At 39.2% G+C, this 16,140-nt stretch overlaps 1 protein-coding gene across 6 annotated transcripts in view; it reads left to right on the top strand.

Annotated features, from left to right (window-relative positions):
• Positions 1 to 16,140, top strand: part of si:dkeyp-72e1.9 (syntaxin-binding protein 4) — a 92,900-nt gene that overhangs the window by 63,609 nt on the left and 13,151 nt on the right. For all 6 annotated transcript variants that reach the window (XM_042392748.1, XM_042392751.1, XM_042392747.1 and 3 more), the window contains 4 exons: positions 4,742 to 4,848; positions 4,949 to 5,090; positions 6,017 to 6,089; positions 13,467 to 13,555. In XM_042392748.1, coding sequence (XP_042248682.1) covers positions 4,742 to 4,848; positions 4,949 to 5,090; positions 6,017 to 6,089; positions 13,467 to 13,555 — 411 coding nt within the window. The remainder of the gene's footprint in view (positions 1 to 4,741; positions 4,849 to 4,948; positions 5,091 to 6,016; positions 6,090 to 13,466; positions 13,556 to 16,140) is intronic.

Here is a 16,140-nt window from a genome sequence, read left to right as displayed (position 1 = left end):
TTTGTGTTTTGACAATGGATTTCAGGGAGGAAGTAGTATAAATAGTTTTAAATGGCACTGGCCAAAGATATGGTGTAATCAATCAATCATTTAATGACCACACGACCGAGATCAGTGGAATTTGCTTTCGGTATAGCATATAGGGAAGCTCATAACACTGTGTCAGACATAGAACAGATTTACACAGGACAGACACAACAGACAATATACGCAAATTTGCACAACAATATTTACAGACAGTATATGCATTGACATGACAGTTTAAAGTGCAGGTGCATCAGGCAGGGATTATTGCAATGATTATTGCAAAGTGTTCAGGGTCCTTATGGCAGTGGGGAAGAAGCTGTGTTTGAAATGGGATGTTTTGGTGGACAGGGATCTATAGCGCCTCCTGTGGGGCATCAATTGGAACAGGTGGTGAACAGGGTGAGAGGGGTCAGAGATGATTTTATTTGCCTTTTTGATAGTGTGTTTGCTATATAGTGATTCAACTGATGGGAGGGGTTTGCCAATGATTTTGGATGCTTTTTTAACTATATGCTGCAATTTTTTTCCTGAGTGACTGTCCAGGCTTCCATAGCAGACTGTTATAGATGAGGTGAGTATGCTTTCAATGATGGCAGTGTAAAACTGAAGAAGGAGGGATTGGTTGACTTTGAATTTCTTGAGCTGTTGGAGGAAAAACAGTCTCTGGTGGGCTTTTTTGGTGATGTGATTCATTTGAGTGTGTTACTGATGAATGTGCCAAGAAATTTGAAAGAGTCTGTTATGGGTTTTCCAGAAAAGTGGATGAGGTATTGGGGGGGCTGTGCCTGAAGTCTATAATAAGTTCCTGTGTTTTTGAAGTGTTGAGCTGGAGGTTGTTGTTGGTGCACCAAGTGACTGCTTGAGCTACCTGCTGGCGGTATTTGTCCTCGTTGTTGTTGGTTATGAGACCAATTATGGTTGTGTCATCACCATTTGAGAATGGTGACTGAGCTGTGGTGGGATGTAAGGTGGTTTGTATAGAGGGAGAAAAGCCAGGGTGAGAGGACGCAACCCTGGGGGGTGCCTGTGCTGAGGGTCAGGGGTCGAGATGAAAGGCTGTCGATCTTAACCCTCCTTCCCCACAGAAAGCTCCTTATCCAGTGGCATATGCAGGGGTCAATGTTCATGTCCATTAGTTTGTTGAAAAGATTGACCAGGTTTATTGTATTGAAGGCAGAGCTGAAGTCAATGAATAGTATGCGGGCGTAGGTGTTGGGTGACTCTAGATGATGTAGTGTGTGATGGAGGGCTAGGTTGACAGCATCCTCAACTGACCTGTTGGCATGATAGGCAAACTAGTGAGTATCCATCAGAGGGGTGGTCAATATTGTCTGGGAGATCAGGGTCAGTGATAGGTGTGGGGAAGTGACTTTTATTGTAGTTGGTCATTGACTTTATTTTTTTCCAGATGGTTCTAGGGTCATTAGATGCAATTTGGTTCTTTTTCTTGCGTAGGAGTTGAATGTCTTTGTGGAACCGGGGTTTTGTTGTTGCTGTGGGTTTTCACTGTTTTGGTGGGGATACACATCTCCACACAGAAGTTGACGTCACAGTGTCCGTGAGCTCATCGAGGCTGCTCGCACCTGTACTGAATATCTCCCAACCAGTACACTCGAAGCAGCCTCTCAGAGTTTCCTTGGCAGATGTAGTCCAGGACTTGACGGCTTTGGATGTTGTATTGACAAGTAGCACATAAATATCTGTGAAAACTGTCGATATTATCACTTCAAGAGAAGAGTCATCAAGTTAACCAGGAAATTAGTCTCCTCACAGATTGAAGGGGAGTTAGAATGATGTAGAGCCTACAATCGCAAACTTACAATGACCCCAAAGACGACACACTCAAACAAACCTACACACCCCTCCTGTTTACACATCACTGCCTTTCATTCTTTTCCCAGCTTCTTCTGCTTCCCTCTGCCCAATCCCATCCTCTTCGCCTCTCTTTCCGCCCACTTACTGTCAACTGTGGGCAATATGACAAATAAGGAAAGGAGGAGAATGAAGGGGAGAGACAGAGAATACAGGAATCTGCACTTGTGTTTGTACATTTGAAGCAGGCTGTTTCTAAGCAGCTGTTTGTTATTGCATATGTCCTGCAAAGTTTTACAGAATTTAGATTTAAGAAACCAGTGAGTGCCAGTGAATCACTGGCTAGCTTGACACTTTAGCCCAGCAGTGCCTCAGGGCTAAGCTTATATCCCATGATCCCCATGAATAGCTGTATACAAGATGTAGCCTACCAAAAGGGGTTTATACAAGTATTTTGACTTTTTGCTGCAAATAAAAGATAGCTTTCTGTAATTAACAGTTACATACAGCTGTGTTATTAGTACTAGAACTAGTCAGTGTTTTTATATCAACAATCAATCAAAGGACTATGTGCAATGTGAAAGGTGTCACTTGTAGTGATGAACCCAGAGAATTATTGGCAACTCTGCAATTCTCCTCAGCTCTAAAGAGATTTTTAGCCACTTATAGCTCAATTTTTTGGGTTTTCCTGATTGGAAACTCTGCTGTCATCAACCTAGTTTCCAGCAGCAGCAGGAATCGTTTATCATAGAAAAATCATTGTCTCGTCTATGCTAGATGTGTAAATATACTGTTTGCTAACATGTTCAAAATAACAAATTTATGGGGTGATAATTTGTCAGATGTTATGTTTTCAGTTTGTTGCCACTAAGTGGCCAGAAATTAATTAAAGCAGTTTTAGGCCAATAAAAATCTACAAATTAACTTTTATACACACAATAAAGACACAGACACTTCATCGTCACCTCTCTCCATACATACTGCATTTGTCCAGAATCAGATCAGTACAGGAAGTTTTATCAGGGATGAGGCAGCAGTACAGCAGGCATGTATATGCATGAGATTTATTTTGGCTCATTTGTTTCTCTCTGACCTCCAGACTCAAAATCCTCAATAACAGATGGTGAATGATACAGAAGACTACATGCAACTGTGTTAGAGACAGGGCATGGTAAAGCAAAGCTGTATGACCACACTCTGTCATAAAGTCTCTTTTAACTCAGTCAACACTGTACACTAATGCCTGGCTCTATTACAACAGCTACTGACACTGACTCGCTCTGTTTCTCAGTCTTCTGCTTATGGAAGCAGGTTGTCCATTTCCTCCAAATCCCAACTCTTAATCCCTTGTGTCATATAGGAAGCAAGCTAGCATTTCATGCACAGAGATTTTCTGTATGGGATGAGTCAGCGGGGGGATTATGCAGCCATGCATTTATCAGAAGTGTGCTAGAAGGTGGCAAACCCCCATTGGAACAGGAAAGAAAGATTTGTACATAGATGAGCTATTTGATCCTTTATCACCCATAGAGTAATGGCCATCAGTACATTCTTTGCAGAGTACAATGGAGTGTAAGATTTTCCTCAGGCAAACGCCTGGAAGTGTTGCCTTAAAAAGAGAATAAAACTATTTATTGGGAGCTTAACAGTGTGCAGACCTCACTCCTTTGTACCCTGCTATAAAATATTTTTTTGTTTTGCACCTGAATCGTTTGCCTGGATGTGCACACACTTGATCCCTCTTCACCAGTACATTCTTAACTTCACAAAACCTGCACACACTTTGAGCTCTGCTTATTTTAGTATGGCAAAGTTCAGAATGCTTTTGCTTTAAGACAGATTTCAAATAAGCTGAACAATAAATGATAGACAGTTCTCTCCTTTACTCAGTCATAGACATGAATATCCTGTACCCGACTGGACAAACTCAGCATCTGTTATTGGCCTATTGTTTCAAAAATGTTTAACCCCTCCACCAAAATCAGTGTCTACATAGATTTGAGGTGAGAAATCAGCTGTGACATCTCAACTTTTTCCATTGTTTGTTGATTGTTGTAGCTTCCAGCAGTCAGTCAATTGTCAGTGGATGTTCTCTATAACATGGAAAGGTTGACCTCACCATATGTGGTCTGGCCCAGATTCTGTGACCTCCAAAAAACACTAGATCTTGTTCTCATCTCCTCCTTTCCCCTAGATTTTAATGCTAGAGGACATAACAGCCTCAATACATTATATCTGTAAGGAGGTGATTGTGTTCATAAGTGACTTGTAGTCCCTTTTTACTGCAGTTCTGATATACTTAATTAAAAATCCAAACATTGGACCATTCAAAGCACTGTTTGGTAGGTGAGTGAAGGAAGTAGTTGTGGGACAGAAAACAATGAAAGTGGTGCTTATTTTGTAATTGATTTTCTTTCACTCCACTGCAGCTTTGTGATCCTTTATTTTTCTATATTTCATCTTTTCAATTTTATTATATCTAGGGATGGTGCATCCCTAGCCGCACCCCCATTTCTACCAGACTACAGCCATTGTATGGTTGTGTGACAACACATCTGCTTGGGCAGTCTCAAACAGCAGTATTGCCAGCAACTCATGACTGTACCTGGAACTTCGATTTACTATCACCACTTGAACAAAGACCAAATTTAGGTCCCAGCACAGGAGACAGTGGAAAGAAAACCAAAACCTGTGACGATGGATAAATGTTACGTTTTGTTCAGTTCCTGTAGTTGAAAAGGACTGATAGTAGTCCATACTTTCATACATGCCCAACCCCCTGTGGATGAATCAAGAGGATTTAAAAATCCTATTTAACAGCATAGGTCACCAAAGGAAAATAGGGCACCTGTCTGGTTCTTCAGCTCAGCGTGTCTGAAGGCTCTGTGTGCTTGGTGTACAGGATGGACGTCTGAGGCCTGGAGATCAGCTCATTGCCATTAACAAGGAGTCTTTGATAGGTGTGACCCATGAGGAGGCCAAAAGCATGCTGAACAAAGTCAAATTCAGGTTGGTGGTGCATGTATTACAGTCATCCCTCTTTCCTCCATTTATATGTACATTGTTGTGTATACTTATGTCTTTGTATTTTTATGTTTTATGTCTCCAGTCAAGACAGTGTGGTGGAGATAGCCTTCATCCCGGGTAAAGGGCTTTTCCCAAGCAGCACATCTCTCCACAACGGTGTCCAGCGAGCCACAGGCAACAACTACAACTCTGGACGCTTAAAAGTCCACATCAGATCACCTGAGGTCAGCTCCACAATATGTAACAATTCTGGATACCCTGTCTGTGGATTCCCAAATTTTGTAGCATTTTATTATCGCAACAAGTATGAAACAAAAAAGCAGTATTTCAAAGTGAATAAAAAATCATGAGGATTAGGTTTCTAAAACAAATCTTAGGCTTCCGTATCAGCTTACTCACAACAGTATGGATAAGAAAAGGTGATGAGATGGCTCTGGGAAAGAGAGCTAAAACTATAGAGGTTTTTTATCTTAACTAATTCACTGTAGGTTGCATTTGTTTTTAATCTGTCAGGTTCTTGTTATCTGTGCAACCTAGAGTGTGCCACTTGAAGTTAAAGTTAAAAAGCTACTGTATTATAAATGGATTGATTTAAAATGAATAAAAAACATTTGCTAATTGACACAATTTATTTCTTTATTCTGTCAATAAACTAATCATTGAATTTTAAAATGAAATCGTGAAAAAAAACACTTAAAATGTTTTTTAATTTAGCATTTCTATTGTAAAAATATATTCATATTTCATGCTTTAAAGGCAGAAAGTGGAAATAGAATTATTGATTTTTTTTTTTAACTCTGTGTTGCAAAATAAATTCATTAACTTTCCAAGCTCTCTTAAATTGACCAATTTATGAACTGATACCAATCTATCTTTGTAAAACACTCCTGCCTCCACAATTATCTCCATTCTGTAATGTGCCGTATTTGATGAAGATGCAATTTCCTCCAGATTAGAGACAATCTATTCAAAGGTTTTCTTTTACTTATTTTATATCTGTTTGTAGAACATCCTGTGACTCAAACCTGCCCTACCAAAGCAGCTTCAAATCTTTAAGAGTGGGCAGTATTGATACAATTTAAAGAGTACTTGTTGCCTTTAGATTGTCATCAATTTGACATCTATTGGTTTTATTTGTTTTTCTGTGCAGATCTGTACAGAGGAGCCAGCCCAAGTGTCTTCACCTTCTCCTGACATCTGCCCACCGGATATCCACATTTCAGGTACATCACCTCACTACATATCCTTTGTGTCTGCTGCTGAGAGCTGTTGATTCACAGTGGGAATAGTAGTACTAGCCTTTTCACATTACAGGGACTCAGTTATTAAAAAATATAGTTCTTGTAACTTTAAAGGATAAGGCTGGCAAAATTCAATGTTTTTCTTATTGTCAATTAATCTCATTAGAGGATAAAATGAATTGGACCTAAAGCCTGATACATTTTATTCCTCTGTGCCATAGAGCTCCATGTTTGTCCAAAAACTATTAAAAACACATTAATGAGCCACACTGTTGCACTGGGTGACACACACACACGTAGTTTATTTTGACTCAATCCCACACACATACCATCCCGCTGCCAGATATACTCACTCGAGCCCCAAATGAGAATTAATCCGCCACTGAAACTAGTCTTCAACAAATTTATTATGTACTGCCCAGCTGTTAAGTGTACTTTGAGAAAATATTCCTTACTCAATGTTAACTAACCATATCCCATGACCTTTTTGAGTGAATGGAACTTGCTCGAGTGTCATCACGTATACATTTGTGAGTCTTTTTTTTTTTTTTTTTTCAATTTACATCTAGTGTAGGAGCCACTGGACATGGGGCTGAGAGCCACAGACAGTGTAGGCGCTTCAGAAAGCATTGAGAGATGGACTAACACATTGGTTTTGGTCTGTGCCTAGCATTTGTTGACAGTAAGAAAAATGTGCAACAATGTCAGCCTTATCATCTAAGAAAATACACAATTATGCAATTGATTTGGTATGTTTTGGTGGTTGTTTGACCTGTGAAGATCACTGACTGCTCTTTTTTACACACATCACTGGTTATACATTTACACCTACTATTTCATGCATTCACCATCGTCGTCCACCCTGCTTAATATCACGTTGACTTGTAAAGTGTGGTCTACCAAAGCAGATATGCTATAAAAAAAAAACCTTTTAAAGGACTGTCAAAACACCTGCTGAATCAAACTTCAGATTTTGAGTGATTTGTCCTTGAAGTCCCTCAAATCAGACATATACTAGATAAAGCCAGCTGATCCGAGAATGAAAAACGGGGAACATTTGCTCCCTTACAGAGACTGGGGATTAGGTGGAGAGGAGAGGATGGGATTTAATCAAGATCACAGCACAGTAGGGGACCTCAGAGTACACAGGAATGAATGTGAGGGATCATGAAAAAAAAGTCCCATCTTCATTATTGTTCTTCAGTTGTTAGCACTGGTTTGTCAGTGCTGAAGAGGGAATAAAAGACAGAATTAACAAGAAAAAATAGTGAGGGAAAAAGAAGACAGCCAGAAAATACTAGACCATGATGATCTTATCCTTCATATAATCAAAAACAAAATAACAGTACTTGCATAGTAGCTGCTGTTTCAAACCTGATTAAAAAGGTACCTCAAGCCTACACAAGCTTGTGTTTGAAAATATTGTGTTGTTTTTTTAACTGTTTTTGTTATGATGAGGTATGGCTTCAGTGTGCAGGTTTAGCAAAAAATCATGCGCACATGCTGATCTGATTGTGTAATAGAAACTGAAAATGACAGGCAGTGATTTCCAGTGACGGTTCCAAACGGGACCACACTATGAAAATCCTTGATACCTATTGTTAATTTTGGGGAATGATAAATTATCAGAATTATATGTAGTGAAACAAGATCTGAGAGGTTACATGGTGCTTTATAGGTCAGGGTGAGTACAGTACTTTGTATATTTTGAAATCAACTCTGTCATGTACAGGCAGCTAGTGGAGAGAGATCAGGATTGGTGTGATGTGATCAAATGTTCTGGTTCTGGTTAGGAATCTAGCAGCAGTGGTCTGAACAAGTTAGATGTTTCATTTAGTCATAGTGTCATTTAGGTTGGAGATGTATTTAAATAGCATTTTAAATGCAATTTCACTGGTTCAGTTCTGGCTGGGGACCTACAATGTATGTCACCCTCTTGCAGTTTATCTATATTGTCAAATAAAATGCCAATTGTTATTATTAGGCATTGTCTGAATTTTGATAACTGGTGCACATGAAAACAATATTTCTGGCTGAGGAACTGGAAAACTGAAATAATAAAAACCATTCTGTCTTTACTACATATGCACATTTTTTGTACTTGTACTTTACAGCCCAGCCAACCAGTAGCTCTAATGTAAAGGGTTGCCCATCGGTCCCGGCTCAAAGCCACCCAGTATCCCAATCCTATTGGCTTGGATTACCCCACCCAAGGTTATTTCCTAGGTGTTCTGACCACTTAGCTCCCTTTCAGGCTCTTATTAGTTAAGCCAGTTGCTAGCCATGACAGATGTCAGCGGTTTTGCAGTGAGGTTAGTAGATACACATACTAGCTGAATATCATTTTTTTTACAGTAACATTGATTCATGACAATAAATAATTTCTGTGTGCTTTCAGAATTATGGGAAGAAAAGGTGCAGTCTCATTATGTAGCTTTAAACAAAGTTAAATTTCGTTTGGTTTTCCTGCTGCTGGCTTGTGCTTATGCTTGAATTTAAGCCTCTACTCCCCACGGAGGATCACTTTGAGCTGACCTCTCTAACTGCCTGACCTTCCTCTTGCACTTTTGTCTTGTGCTATGTCTGCCCCTTCCTAAAGCACAGCAGGGGGACAGTTCGTCAGAGTCGTTCAATCCTGTTAAGGAGTAAATGTACCTGTGTTAATATGTGTAAAGCCCTTTTTGCACGCACCTGAAATTACCTGGAGTCCTACTGTCATTTGCAATAATTGCAGAGGTCTTGCAGAGGGCTCTGACACGTCTGTAATCTTGAGTTTTTTTAGATTTGTAGTAGTAGTAAAAAATATGACAATGTCTAACTAAGATTTTTGCATGACTTAGTCCCCCTCCATTCAAAACTAGGTTTTGCTTTTTGTTACTTCCGTTGGATGTTTGACCTTCTCTGTGCAGAAATATGTAGAATGTGCAGAGTTTGTTTTTACATTAATTTGCTAAAGGTGGAAAGTCTCTGCACTCACCTTACATCTGAGTTTAAGGTGTGTATTTATGAGCATGATTTGTGACATCACAACTAGTTTGGAGCCAATCCTGGTCCAGTATGCAAGTTACACAAGTGTGATGTGGAAGACTTTACAGTGAAGTAGGAGACATCTTGTGTCCAACATTTTTTAAAATTTTCAGTGAGGGAGATGGAGTAGATGTAATTTTAAGAATTTCTAACTAGGTAATTGAACCACATCAGACATAAATTATCATCCAAACGGGAGTATCTTTATATGTTTTAAAACATGTCTGGAGGGGATCTTTAAGTATGTATGTTCGGAAGATTCACACACAGTTTTTTGCTTTAAATTTGTAGTCAAACGTTCAAAAAAGCTGTTACTCAGTCTGACGCAGAGTCCTGGTATAACCTGACCATTGATTCTGTATCTTTTGGAATTGCAAATCATATAAAATACTCCATTCTTCGTTAAAAATTTACTTTCTTTTTCTACAACTACAAATCTCAAAAATCAACAACAATTCAAGAATGTTTTCTACAATGACAAATTCTTTGTACACAGTTATAAAGTTCAGCTTTTTCAGAGGTTTGCAAAGGGTAGTTTACAACAGGCTTTGAAATTATTTTGAATCATTTCACAATGTAAAAATCTTATTGAAGCTCATACATTAGCACCAAAGATGGTGACAAAGTAAATCAAAAACACCACAGTAATGGCTAATTCATACAGAAATACCATATGGATTTTAAACATTTTTATTTTATTTCCTCAAGTAGAAAAATGGAAATACACCTATTTTGTAAGCGTTGTAAGCGTATGACTGTATGATGTGGACTTGTATCTGGGTATAACTGTGTTTAATACAGATCTGTTGTCACGACAGCAGGTCAATCGTCACCACCAGTCAGGGGTGGGGCAGTCTAAATCCTTTGGGTGGGACAAGGAGGAGGAGGGTAGTCACTGCAATCAGCTCATACCCCTGGCAACAGGGGGTGTGCACTCTCACTCTCTCTCTCACACACACACACACACACAGGAATGTTACCATCACTATAGCAATCAGATACACAAATCTGGGACAGACAAACTCATCAAATTAATATTAGGCATTGGCTGTCTGCCCTCCCCTCTCTTACTGTTCTCCCTCACTCTCATCTATATAATCATCCACCTTTCCACTACTCCTCTCTTTTTAATCATCTGCTTTTTATCCTCCCCCCACCACCCACACACACTCATACACACCTCCCCTATCGCCACAACCACCCTCTTCCACCAAATCCACAGGGAATATCTGCCCATGTACTCTGATATATTTCTCCTCCTGTTGTTTCTACTGTGACCTCACATACTCTCTCCTTATTAATCTGCCAATACTCCTTAGTGCCATATCTCAGACATATACCCTATTGTAAAACATACTTCTTTTCTACACATGTATTTTCAGTGTTGTATTAAGAACATAGACTTAACTTATCAGAGATAACTTGCAGGGTTTCCACCAGTGTATCATAAGTTGACCCCTCACCAGGCCTAAGCATCAGGGAACTAAAAAAAAAAGTATTTTAATATGTTTTCTAAACTAAAATGTGTTGTACAAGTAGTGTAGCTACTTTAAGGAGTAGCTCAGAGTGCGGTCAAGAGACAGAGCATGTATGTGGGTGCGCCGGCACCAGTCTGTAGTGCACACAGACATGGGGACGAGCCAGAGGACGATATGCCACTTAGAACCAGGACCAAAGCAACCTGCCTGCCATCCGGAGAGAGACACACCAAGAGCAGGCAGAGAGCGGGAGACATGAGAGTAGCTGCTCGCTAACAGTTACAGCAGAGAGCAGGAGGGAGAACTGACATCTCACTCTGCTACTCTGTGCTGCGACAGAGCAGACACTTTAGTTTATAACTGTAGCATCAATCATCCGACTAAGTATTGATAACACAACAATCCTTCCTCCCATGTTTTGATTCAGAGTGCACACGGAGAGGAGGGGCTATTCACAAGCGGGTCTGTTGTCAGTGTGTTTATGTGAGAGAGAGAGAGCCGCCCTGTATGCAGCTCTGCTATGAAATCAGACTTTACCCGTGTTAAACCCTGGGTGATCCATTTTCTAAGTCTGATCTGAAATGTTTTCTTTCCTGTGTTTTTGACTGAAGAACTGGTGAAAAAAAAGGTTTTGCCAGGATCATTTTTGTAAGTGTTTATTGTTGTAATACTCATTTCAGCCACAAGAGACTGAAGTGCAGCACTACCTCATGTTCTAAATAGGACTAAAAGCATTCGTGTTTTCTTCCAGGTGACATTTAATTTCTCTATGCACTCTAAACGCAAGGTACATATATTTTGTCTTAGCAAGTTATGTAACATTACTGTCATGACAGATCTATCAAGTAATGGACTAAGGTTTATGCTCAAATGACTGGTAAAGTGGCATTATAATGCATACTTGCTTGATACTTTACTTTCCATGGGTGCATTAATTCTGGAGCAGTGAATAGATACTGTATTTGGGATATCTTAATCTTCCCTAAAATCAACTATGAGGATGCATGGTAACCACAGACCTTGTGGCAGAAAGGTCACATGTGGTGCACATGTGAAAGCCGAACTAAGAGGAAACATTTTTCTTTCAAAGAAATGTCTTTGTAACAAAATTTACTTAGACACTGATGATAGGGGTCTTTTGAGTCTTCAGCTTACTTCCTGGCTGGCATTACCAATATGGAACCCACTTGTCATTAAACACACTTTGGTTTAAATATGTAATATCTTGTCTACAAGAGATCGAAAAAAAATCAAGTTTAGCTCATTGCTCCAATATGCTTGGACAGCTTGGGTCATACTTTATAACACCTTACCTACGCACAGCTGATCAGGTTTGAATTCCTCCCCAACAGTGTGTAGGTCTCACTCTGCCCTCTGTGAAACAGGACAGCATCACTCAGAGTCATAGTTGCTGTTAATTAAGTGTTAATTCATTAAATAAAAAAGCTCATTAACCTTACAAGTCTTCCTCCTTCACTGACATGGCTTACACCTCTAGGATGGAATTGTTGGACCCACAATTCAAATGTTAGACTTCCCTCTGGAATATTAAACAAACAAACATGAGCTGACTTGTCTCAGGGTTGATTTAGATCATTGGTTCTCAAAGTGGGGTCCGGGGACCCCCAAGGGTCCTTGACGGGGGTCCCCATAAAAATGGAGAGTAGTTCAATTTTACTAATATTCTATTCACAAGAAGTTAGTCCAATGTATAAGAATGACTATTCTGATCAGAGGTTTCACTCCCACCTACAGTATAGACAGTTACGGAATTCTCTACTAAATCATATCTGACAACTATCTCCTCAGATAGGGGTCCCAGGGACAAAAATCTTATCAAATAGGGGTTCACGGCTTGTTACATATCAATTTGGGGTCCTTGACATGAAAAAGTTTGAGAACCAATTATCTAATTACCAATGGTTCAACTGTCAGCTGAAGAACTGATTAAGAATAAGCATTGCACTATAATTGCAGTATTCAATAAACAGCATCCAATTGTATATCATAAATATGAATAATAACCACATTAATTTGAATTGCCAAAATCAAAATGTATCCAAAGTGCTTATTCTGTTGTGTATAGCTATCATTAAATGTACAAAATTGTCCTATTCCCTTAGCAAGGTGTCCAAATGTCCCACTCAGAAGGGGTTTTATTGGTAAAACATCCCACTCATAAGGGGTGAGGTGTCCCTGTTACCATGACAACATTCGCGATACAGTCGACTCAAACTAGGTTGTAGCTGTTGGTTAGCCATAAACAATATGTTTTTCACTTGCTAGCTAGCGGGCTAACGTCAGTATACCTAATGCTAATGGCTAATGACAGATTAGTGCCAATTAAAATGCATTTCTAGCCAAAAGAAAGACATGACAGTAAAGTTACATAACTTGCTAAAATACAATATATGTACCTTGTGTTTAGAGTGCATGGAGAAATTAAAACTCACCTGACAGAAAATATGAATTTTTTTAGTCCTATTTAGAACATGGGGTAGCGGTGCAATTCGGCCTCTTGTGGCCAAAACGAGTATTACAACAATAAACACTTGATCCTGACAAAAAAAAAAATTTCACCTTTCAAAACTTTTTTTTTCACAGATGAAAAAATTAACTTAGAAAAAATATCCTTGCAAAACTTTTTTTTTCACCTGTTCTAAAGTCATAAATACAGGAGAGAAAACAATTTAGATCAGACTTAGAACATGGATCACCTGAATTTTTTTTTCTCACTTGCCTCTCACGACTTCCATAAAAATCACAAAAAATAACCTTATTTTTTCCTTTGTCTGCACCTTTGTCTTTTCTCTACTTTCTTTTCCTTTTCTTCTTTCTTTTCCTCTCTCTCTAGGTTCAACCAGCCAGAGGTCGCCAACAGGGGCCAAACCTAAAATAACACTGGACCCCTACATACGCCTCAAATCAGACAAGTTAGACTTGGTGAGTCCTGTCCTCCAGTCAGATAAAAAAAAAGTTATTTTAGAGACATGCTGCTGACTAGATTTCTCATGGCATGTGCTGCAAAGCATGTTTGGAGAGATCTGTTTATTCCTTGCTTTGGGTTTATTTGGCCAGATCCTCCTCCCTCTGTTTCTTGACCTTATACACCATGTACTTGTGCACTACTAAGTCATCTTAAAAAATCTTGAAGACTTTTTGCACCAAAGCTGCCAAATTACATAACCGAGTGTCCATATTCATTATAATGTTAATATTATTACTAAATTGTATTACCAAATGTATTTAATAAACATTTTTATACTGCATAAGTTAGGGTGAGGGCAGGGCACATTCTACATTCAGTTCTGACTTACTCAGGTTCAATTGTTTCAGACTGTGCTGAGAGTTGCATTTTTTGAGTTCTATTTACATTGACAAATCTTTCCATCGCTTTCTCTCTCTCTGATAGCTGTTTACCTGTAAAAACTCAGGAGCTGGAAATAGATCAGGCTGTGAGCTGTCATGTCATCAGCTGTAACTGCATATTTAAAATAGCAGTCCACACATGTAGCATTGAACTCCTCTGACCTTGTTGTGGCCATGATGGATGGTCGACACAAAAGGCTTTATACTACTTTTATCACATAGGCAGTAGTTCCTCCCAACGCCTAGAAACACATGCTGATGTGGAAAATCAGTGGAGTTCCCCCTTAATAGGGTTTGTAGTATTAACGATTTTTATATCTATTGCTTATTTCTTCCGTTTTTATATGTTTTCATGGTGTAATATATAAATGTAGCTAGTCTAATGTAAATGTTGCCTTGTTTGTTTGATGACAAAAAAATAGAAATGTACAAATCTTTGGGCACCTTGGCTCAGTCTGAAGGCAGGCGTACCCAGGGTACAGCAGCTCCTTCTTTGGGAACTACTGCTCTAGTTTCATAACAGTAACGGCAGATAACATTGCAGCAGTATGTGTTCAGCCATTTTCATTGGTCAACTCCACCCAGCTGGGTGTGTCAATCCTGATGTGGGTGTTTTATGAATATTCCACCCTTCTGTCCAGCTGTGACTGATGCGTCACAAGCTGTGCAGACAACTGACAGACAAATGTCCTCTCCTTTATCTAGAGAGACTCTGTTCTTTCCAGATAACAGAGTCTTTCAGACTGCATACAGAGTTTCAGTAAAAGCTGAGGAAAAGCCTAGGGCTGAAATGTGTTCATTTTTTGCTGCTGTGCATCATTGAAAAAGTGATATATACTTATTTGTGAGTGCTGACGACTTCATTTGATATTATAGGACCTGACATAATCAGCTAAGAGAACTAGTGCTCAGATTATTTACATTTTTTTATGTATAGTACTTTTAGTACATTTCCCAACTTCATACTGCTTTCATTATTAATTTTAAAATAATAATAAATAATACTAACACCTCTCCGGATAAATAAGTCACTTAATGAACAAGACACTGAGCTTTCACAGTAGACACATTTCCTCATTCTCTCAGATTTGTGTCAGCAGCTGGAGGTAATATTTGTTTGGCAGCTGATAGATCTCAGTGGTGACCTAAACCTGTGATGAGGTTCATGATATCAGTAGCTGATGGCTGGTAGAGGGACAACCCAAACAGCTCAGACTTTTTAGCCTCGCTCCTGCCAGCTTTGCACATACTGCAGCTGCTCTTTCTGCCAGCACATACTGCCTTACCACACCGCTGTGAAAGAGGCCTAACAGTCTAAATCCTTGCTAATGGCCCTTAGTGGCTTTGTCCTGTTTGTTTAGGTAATTTTTAGTATGTTTAACTGTGACCTGCCAAGGAGACGGATGTCTCTACAGATGTCAATTAGCATTGGATTTGTGCAATTCTGGGCCTCATGGTGACACAAGAGGAAAGGTCAGGAGGTCATCAAAAGGACTGATTCTCTGGAGACTATAAATACCTAGTTACAATACAGATGGGAGATAAATGAAAGTTAAAACTGACATAAGGTAAAAAGTAAGGTGCTGTTCCACCATAGCCCTAGTGCTCCTTGTCAAAGATTCTCCAAGTGTGTGGAACTCCACTGGAGGGATTAACAGAATTCTTCCAAACACATTCCCTTATGGTATCTAATACACAGTGGTGGAGGAAGTACTCAGATCCTTTACTTAAGTAAAAGTACCAATACCTTAATGTAAAAATACTCCATTACAAGTAAAAGTCCTGCATGAAAAATCCTACTACAGTAAAAGTACATAAGTATTATGAGCTTGATGTAGTTAAAGTATTGCAGTAAAAGTAGTGGTTTGGTCCCTCTGACTGATATTTTATTATATATGACATCATTAGATTATTAATAGTGAAGCATGTTACTGTTGTAGCTGCTGGAATATAAATGTAGTGGAGTAGAAAGTACCCTCTGAAATGTAGTGTAGTGGAAGTATAAAGTAGCATCAAATGGAAATACTCAAGTAAAGTACAAGTACCTCAAAATTGTACTTAAGTACAGTACTTGAGTTAATGTACTGAGCTACTTTCCACCACTGCTAACACATCACTCCAAAATCTCCCATAAGTGTTAAATTGGGTTGAGATTTTGG

The sequence above is a fragment of the Thunnus maccoyii genome, chromosome 18 (genome assembly GCF_910596095.1).
Source record: "Thunnus maccoyii chromosome 18, fThuMac1.1, whole genome shotgun sequence".
Taxonomy (NCBI): domain Eukaryota; kingdom Metazoa; phylum Chordata; class Actinopteri; order Scombriformes; family Scombridae; genus Thunnus; species Thunnus maccoyii.
The sequence above is the reverse complement of the archived record's forward strand: the minus strand, read 5'-3'. Positions and strand labels throughout refer to the sequence as shown.